This window comes from Condylura cristata, unplaced genomic scaffold (genome assembly GCF_000260355.1).
Source record: "Condylura cristata isolate star-nosed mole 26May11 unplaced genomic scaffold, ConCri1.0 scaffold00009, whole genome shotgun sequence".
Taxonomy (NCBI): domain Eukaryota; kingdom Metazoa; phylum Chordata; class Mammalia; order Eulipotyphla; family Talpidae; genus Condylura; species Condylura cristata.
In genome coordinates, this window is record NW_004567110.1 from 29,270,153 (window position 1) to 29,278,284 (window position 8,132).

Genomic DNA, 8,132 nt, shown 5'->3' on the forward strand with positions numbered 1-8,132 from the left:
CAACTAAAGCAATAATTTCATTGTTACTTCATCTGTGGGCACGTCCCTTCCTAAAAGGCAAATTTCTGTAGTCACTTCTATAAAAGCTGCCTTCTAGGGGTACTTCAACAGAAAAGGTAAGCTTCCCTGCTCGTTTCAGAGAATCTTCTCTCCCTGAGTCAATATGAAGTAACAGCTTGAAAACAATAGCAGCACAGATTTCAGGCAGTAACTGAGTAATTCTATTTGCTTATGGTGCTGCATCTCTGGGCAGGCAGTGCTGTCATTTATGGTTGTCTGATTGTCAAATACGATACATATTTATATGTGCCTTTCTTAATTTGTTAAAACCACGTGCATAGATACCACTTTTCCTTGTTCATTTTATGTCGATAAATATCCTCACATCCTGTATTACTTATTCTGCTCCGGTAACTTCCTCAGTGTCCACAAGGGGGCAGAACATACCACACTGCCTAGCTGTCTGTTTCCTTCTATTTGTGAGGGGGAAAAATCTAACCAAGAGTGAGTGCCCCAGTTAAACTCCGAAAGGTGCCTATACCGCACTCTCTTGCTCCAGCTCAAGAGCCTCTCACTTTTTAATGTTCTTTATAGAAAAAAACTGATGAAAAATTAGAAGGGAAATGTAAGGCCAAATTGAAAATTTAACAGCATTATTCCAGATTTGTAAAATGTTCTGAGATCTAAAGGCAGACTTTGACTTGAAGCTTGCTCTTTGTATATTTATTTTTTTAATGTTTTTTTTAAAGATTTATTTATTTATGCTTACAGAACTAGGGTACAGGCCAGCGGTGTGGTGGATGAGAGAGTTCACCAGAGACAGAGTGAGGAGCAGAACAGGCAGATTGACGAAGTACACTGCTGAGGGGAGCAGCGGGCGGGCCAGGAGAGGTCTGCCCAGCCATGTGGGTCAGCTCCCTGGCCAGGGATGGAACTTGTGCTGCAGTGGCTGTGAAGAGCTTCCTAATGTACTTTAACCTGTTGTACCACCAGGTATCTATTTTTAAGAGGGAGCATGAGCGAGCCCCTTGGAGTGGTCAAATTGATACTGGGGTGGAGTCTATTGGAACATACCCATGAGACAGGAAGAGGCAAGAGTTTGTTACAGTAGATGCTTGTCAACATAGTGACTTTTTTGTTTTTTGTTTTGTTTTGTTTTGAAGATAGGGAAGCACTAGATTATGAGTCAGAAAACCTTGCTTCTAGCCCCCTACCCCAGCTAGAGTCTGACTCGGGTGCCCTTTCTGAGTGTGTCTGTCCCTCTGTGACTTACCTGACAGCAGCCCTTGCAGGCACAGGCAGCAGCATTGTCCCCGCATAGACCAGAGGCCGGTAGCAACAAAGGAGAGTCCAACCTGCCAGAGGAATCCTGAGGCCTGGAGGAAGACGACAGACATCCTCTGTGCTCCCAGCATCAGAGTCATTCACTCTTATACATGACTCCTTGTAATGTGCTGAGAGTTCTGAAGCCACAGCAAATAGGTTCATTACTTTGTTTCCTGTTTACCGATAACTTGTAGAAGATAACAATTGCTGTGGGCAAAACAAAGAGAGAACAAGCAGGGAAGCAGCGGCAGGCAGGAAACAATCTTATTGGAATAAAGGGTCTGAAGCCGTGAATCATCACTCCCCAGACTCCACGTTGCTGGAAATTAAAATGCCGATAAGGAAAACCACAATTGTTCATTTCTCCCAAGGGAGGGGATGGAGAAAGACCACAGGAGGCAGTGTCCTGGATGGCAATCCAGAGATGGATGTAGGGAGCAAGGCTCAGAGCAGATCAGACCCGACCATGTGCACCCCAGGGGTGGCAGGTAGGGGTAGGGGGGAAATTTGCTTCTATACAGAAAAAACAAGGAGTTTTATATCTGTGCTTTTGCAAAGGTGGCCTGTGCAGTCCAGTGGAGGGGTGACGAAAATTTGCAGAGGGGAGCAGAAGGGCATCAGGACAGAGGTGAAGGAAACTTCTTGGCATAATACAAAAACCAAACCAAAAAATGAAGAGAAGCGGCAGACATGCTTTGGGCACATGGTTAAGTGACAAGGGAAGGCCATAACACAGTATCTGTATCTGGAGTGCAATAATGCAAAAATGCGGGCCCTCCCTGGTGGCACAACGGGTTAAAGCACAGCACTAAGAAGCTAAGCCACTTCCCCATGAGTTCGATCCCTGCCTGCCCCGGAGGTGATCCACTTGGCACAGCAGACCTCTCCTGACCCGCCCGCTGCTCCCCTCAGCAGTGTACTTCGTCAGTCTGGTGTTTTGCTCTCTACTCTGCATGATCTGCCTGTTCTGCTCCCCACTCTGTCTCTGGTGAATCCTCTCATCGCCCCCGCGCCTCTGGCCTGTACCTCAGTTCTGTATAAATAAAAAAGTAAATCTTAAAAAAAAATTAAAGTATTAACAAAGAAAGAATGGAGGTGAACCTAAAAAGGCCAAAGCATTGTTGATTTAGAATAGCAAATAAATATCTGAGAAAAGAGTTGTTTCTATAGTTATATTTTTGTTTGTTTTTACTATAGTAAATAATATTACTCTGTCTATATTAGATTGTAACTATAATTTTCAAATTTATTTTATTACAATAAATGCATATATTGTTAATATGGTAAATAACAAATAAAACACAGATAATACAGGAGAAAAGGTTGGTTGATTTGAACTTAAAAGTCTTAGAACTTGACAATCATGAGACTATAACAGGGAACATTATAGGTCTGGGATAAGCCCAGAGAGGCATCCTCATAGGAGGCCAAGAGGAGAACAGTCAGTTCAGTAGCTTAGTGGTGAAGAGCCCAGACTCTGGAGCAGTCTGACCTTGGGCCTCAGTTTCCCTATCTGAAAAATAGGGCTAATATAGTACTTATAAGACTGTGTTGAAGAGGAAATGAAATACTATATGTAAAGGGCTTAGAGTCCTCCTGACACACATGTTCTCTTGCACGCTTGCCATTATCTAGAGGCCTGTGCCCAGGGGTGAGAGCATAGCCCACCCAATGGTTAAGGTAGTTAAACAATAAAGGGCAGAAGGAAACAAAACTCCCTTCTTCTGAAACTTGTCAGCAGACTAGTCCCTCTATACAGAAAAAGGAATAAAAAGAAAAAAAAGGAGTGAGGGAGAAAGTGAGAGGGACTGGGGATAATAAATGAGGCCGGGAACACAGACAAAGCAATGTGTGTGTGTGTGTGTGTGTGTGTGTGTGTGTGTGTGTGTAGGGATCATCTGTGAGCAAATAAAGCCGTAAGAGAAAAAAGCCCAATAAATCAAATAAAGATGTTAGGCCAGGGATCCACTCTTCTGTGCTGCTGTGGGAAGAATTTGGAGTCTGATCCTGGGCTTGGTCACGCTATTGCATGACCTCTAGGCCTAGTGTTCTTGGAAAAGTCATCTATCCCCTCTGTCTCATCTGTTTAATCACTGACAGTGAAAACAGTAAATCTAACCTCCCAGAGCTGCTGGCACAATTAAAAGAGAACATTTTACTGTTGGTGCCCAAGTAGGAAACAAATGCATAGAGGATCTCTCTTGCATTCCAGGGCATAGAGCTCTGTGGGAAAGAAGTGCCCTCCGCCTCTCCTTCCAGCGTTTTGAGCGAGGCTGTGGAGGCTGTGGGCGGGGAAGACAGGCACGGGGAATCTGGGGACAGATAAAGGAAACTCGTGATGGGGCGAGGCTGGGCTGAAGAGAAACAGATTGGGGAAGAGTTACAAAGGGAGGGGTCCGTTGCAAGGGGAGGGGGACCCGAGGAAAGGGAGGGTGGGAAGGCAGTGAGATGGGAGGGCAGTGTGAGAAGAAAAGCAGGCTGGGGAAGAGGGATTGGAATGCAGAAGGAACTTGGGAAAGGAGGAAGTATTGAAGGCGGGAGGTGAAGAAGAGAGGGAAAATGGGGATGCTGTGGAGATGAGGGGGGCAGGCCTCTAACGGGAAGAGGACTAGGGAGCAGACCACGGAGCAATGAAGTGTCAGAAGATATTGGGGACGGCGAGAGGAGAGACTGGGGCCTGCAAGAGAGCCAGCAGTTTTTAGCATCCATCCAGACTCTCAAGACTGTGGCCTTTGCCTGACCTTGAGGGTCGGGACCAGACGCCCTGTCTTTGTGGAGAGCGGTACCCCACAGAGATGATAGGGTGCTTCCGAGGCGGGGCCTGCGCTGACCGGGCGGCGGGGCTTCTCTGGCCTTGGACAGGGTCCCTGAGGGCAGCGAACGGCCCACCTGGGTCTCGGGCCGCGAAAGGAAAAGTCCCACCACGGAGCCAGCAAGACCGCCGCAGAGGCGCCTGCTCTCGGCTGTCTGTGGGGGGCGCCGCCGCCGCCTTCCTCCTTCCCCGGCTGCAAGATCGCTGGAAAGTGCGGGCATCTTGTCAAGACCCAGATCCGGCACTGCGCGGCGGAGGCGCAGAGCTGTGGACCACGCGAGGGCTGCGCCGGCGCTGCGGAGGACCCTTGTTTCCTCGCGGCGGGACGGTGGCGTCCGCCCTCGCCAACCCAGTGCTCCGGGCGGGCTCCAGCGCTCAGCCCGCAGCCCGGTGCGCGCCCCACGGGGGCGCTGCGTCTCGCTGCCACCCCAGCGCGCCGCCGCCCCTCTCCCCCACACCTCCTGCCCGCACCACCCGGCCTTCCCCTCCCACCCCCTCTGCTCCCCACCCCTCGGCTCTCACCACTCCCCTCGCGGCGAGGGGCGGGAGGGGGCGTGGCAGGCCCGGGGTTTGTGTGGCTGGGACCCGGCTCCTCGCTCTCCTAGTCCGCGGGAGGAGCCGGGCCCCGGCCGCTGTCCAGCCGCTCCGTGCCCCTCGCGCCTGGCGCCGCCACCTCTCCGGGAGACGCAGCCCCTCGCTCGCCATGGATACGCCCAGGGTCCTGCTGTCGGCCGTCTTCCTCATCAGTTTCCTGTGGGATTTGCCCGGCTTCCAGCAAGCTTCTATCTCGTCCTCTTCGTCCGCTGAGTTGGGCTCCGCCAAGGGCGTGCGAAGTCGCAAGGAAGGGAAGATGCCGCGGGCGCAGCGAGAGAGTGCCGCGGCCCGGGCTTCCGTGGAGCGCCAGGAGCCAGAGCCGCGGCCGCGGGATGGTCCCCAGCGGCGGCCGCCAGGGCAGCCCCCCGCACAAGAGTCGCCTGGAAGGGGGCCGCGCGTGGTGCCCCACGAGTACATGCTGTCAATATACAGGACTTACTCCATCGCCGAGAAGCTGGGCATCAACGCCAGCTTTTTCCAGTCTTCCAAGTCGGCTAATACCATCACTAGCTTTGTAGACAGGGGGCTAGGTAAGTGGCAAAGAAGACGCCCTGCTTCCTCCCCCTGGAGCTCTCTGCCCGGTCTCAGCTGCGGCTCGGGCCGGAGCCTGCATTTGTGAATTACCTTTCCGATCTGGACGCCTCCCTCTTTCTCTTCTGAAAAATTTCCCCCAGCCCTAGTATGTTTCTGAATATGCAGCCGAGTTTACTCCAGTTTGCAGCTCTTTGCTCCTCGCCTCCTTCTTTCCCTCTTTTTCCCCCTGTCTTCTTCCTCTCGTATTTGCAGAAAGCAGCCCGGCGGCCGCTCTTCGCGCGGCTGGTGGTGGGAGAATAGAGGGCGGGAGGTGAAGGCAAATGACCGGGGCTGGAGAGGGGTCTCCGGAATGTGTGCCACGGGGTCCGGGCTTGTGCGGGGTGCGCAGGCTCAGTCCTGAGCAGCTGGGTCCGAACGGGTGGGCTCTGAAACATGAGTGAGCATTGGAAAATCCAGAATTCCGTTCCGCTGCAGGGAAAGCCTGCAGGAGCAAGTCCCGCGGCTGGAGCAGCGAATCCGCTAGCCGCCTCTGGCATTGCCCAGGTCCAGCCACTGCGTGGGTTCTCGCTCGGCTTGTTTTCGCGCTGGGTGTGAGCCTTGCCCAGCGGTCGGGAGCCCCGAGTCCTCGGTTGTTTTGTTTTTCTCCCGCAGAGCGCTCTTAGCCGCTTTCAGGTCGCAACTGATTCTTTCCTGCAAGAGGCAGCGGGCGGAACTGGCAGAGTGGGCTCCGGGTCGCGACGGGAACAGTTCAGCATGGGCTTTATGGCACCTAATCCGCAAGAGTGCGTGGGGAGGCTCCGCTAACTTTGTTAGTCAGACAACACTCCTTTTTCTGCACTTCCAGGAGAACCCTCTCCCTAGCCTCGCTGCTAGTGTGGGTATTTGCGGGAACCCCAGCGCCCCCTCCTTGTGACCCCGCTGGGTCCACTGCGAGGCGCGAGTGCCTACAAGACATCCTCATGTTTGCCGGGGCCCCAGATATTTGGGGAGGGACCCTTGGGCGCCAGAAACTCAGCTCCTAAAGAAAGACAATAACGCGGAAGGAACGCAGGAAAGGCAGGGAGCTAAAAGAAAAAAAACGTAAAGGGGTGGAAAGAGGGAGAGGAAAGGAAGGAGGAAATAAAAGAGATTTGAAGCAGCTACCCACTCCAACATCCTCCTCAGATTTAGTTCTGCGCCTTTGACCTGTTCCTCGTCTCCCGCTTGCAGGTCTGTGAAATAGGGTCTCCCAGAAACCTGTGAGCGCTGAGGATCAGGCTGAGGGGGCTGCTTGGGTCGGACTGCTTTATTGTACTTGCACGTTCTCGAAACTTTTTTTTCTGAGCAGGCAAGTGCCTTCCGACCCCTCGACTTCTAACGGTCTCTAGCTCCCAGCCTCCTCTGTCGCAGTAGCCATCGTCTGGGGCAGGAGTCCTGCCCACGCTCGGCTCGCCGCTGCAGTCAGAGGTCAGAGAGGTTCATGAGCTGCTGAAAGATCCCCAGGGCAAATTAACGCTGGGTATTTTATGGTGATTTTAGAACTCCTGAAGTCACCTTTGCAAATACACGTGGCTTCCTCACAGCGCTGCAACTGAGTCCCCGCCTCAGTGCTGCCAGGGCAGCTAACCAATTTCTCTTCATCCCACCTTGCTGCCTCTGTTGTCGTCCTTTCTCCAGTCCTTTCCAGCCCCTTCTCTGACACACTAGTAGAAGGTGAGCTTTAGAAAGCTCGGAGAATATTGCTGAAGATGTCGTTCCCCAAGGGAAGAATTCCCTGGGTCCAAGGCTAAGAGGCAATTGGGCGCTAATTTTCTTTCCCAGGATGCGAAGTAGCAGGCATCTCCGCCCCTCCCCCAAGCAGGCACCCCCTAACTCGTTCGCTGCGCCCAGTAACTTTGGCATCAATTCAAGGGAACCTGCAGGCTGTTCCGAGGTGTCTATGGAAGCCGGCAGCGTTAAAGCAAGATGGGAGCTGTGTGCGACCCCGCGCACGTGAGTGTGTGCGCAAAGGCCCGGGAGGGGTCTTTGGGGGGCTTCAAGCCCCGCGCAGACTCAGACTCGCTTCACCCGAGCTAGCGGGCCAACATTTCCCAGGGCATCGCGCTGGACTCCCCCGGGCGCCGGAGGTGGAGAAGGGACTGGCTGTATGCCCAGGCTGGGGGGCCTCTGTTCGTGAGCCAAGGTCTCCAGGCTAGCCGGACCAAGATCCAGACGTTTGTCTTCAACTCCCGAATACCGTCGAGGACTGAGCTGTGCGCGGTCCGCAGCTGGAAGAGATGCAGCGTGACCACCTGGACCGCAGTTTCCAAAGTGCGATCTCCTCCCAGCCTTCAGGTTCCCAGAAAACGCAAAGAAAGGCAGCTCGTTGGCTGGGAAGGCTGTGGAGCTGGTCGCACGCCGCGCGGGGGCGAAGGAGTACTGAGCTGGGGGCTGGAGGAGGCGCCCAGAGGAGGGGTACACGGCGGGCTGCAGCCCCAGCTTGATAAAGGGAAAGCCTCACTTTCCCTCTCACTGATTTTGATTTGATGTGTCACCGGCGGTGACCTCGGACTGGACCTTCCGGGGCTTGCTTAGCATTGGGCCCCTGATTGGAGCGTTTCAACTCAGCGATCTAATTGAGGGTTCATGTCATAACACATCAAACGGTGTCTAGTCTTCCGTGATGGAAGGGACCCGCCAGCCGCTCGCTCATCCCCCGCTCTTGGCAAGGACTTTCACCCCTCTCACGTGGGGACTCTTAACCGCGCCAAACCCTTCACCTTCCCCTCCCCCCACCCGTGGATGGCGGGGTGAGTCGGGAAGAGCAGCCGCCAGCTTAGAGCCGGGCCAGCCGCGCTAACTTGGCGCCTTGCCTCGGGTTGTTTAAATCGCCGTCGAGTGTGGCAGG

At 53.7% G+C, this 8,132-nt stretch overlaps 1 protein-coding gene across 1 annotated transcript in view; it reads left to right on the forward strand.

Annotated features, from left to right (window-relative positions):
- The first annotated feature begins 4,841 nt into the window (after nucleotides 1-4,841).
- Nucleotides 4,842-8,132, forward strand: part of GDF6 (growth differentiation factor 6) — a 16,087-nt gene continuing 12,796 nt past the window's right edge. Inside the window, exon 1 of the mRNA XM_012722909.1 lies at nucleotides 4,842-5,262. Coding sequence (XP_012578363.1) covers nucleotides 4,842-5,262 — 421 coding nt within the window. The remainder of the gene's footprint in view (nucleotides 5,263-8,132) is intronic.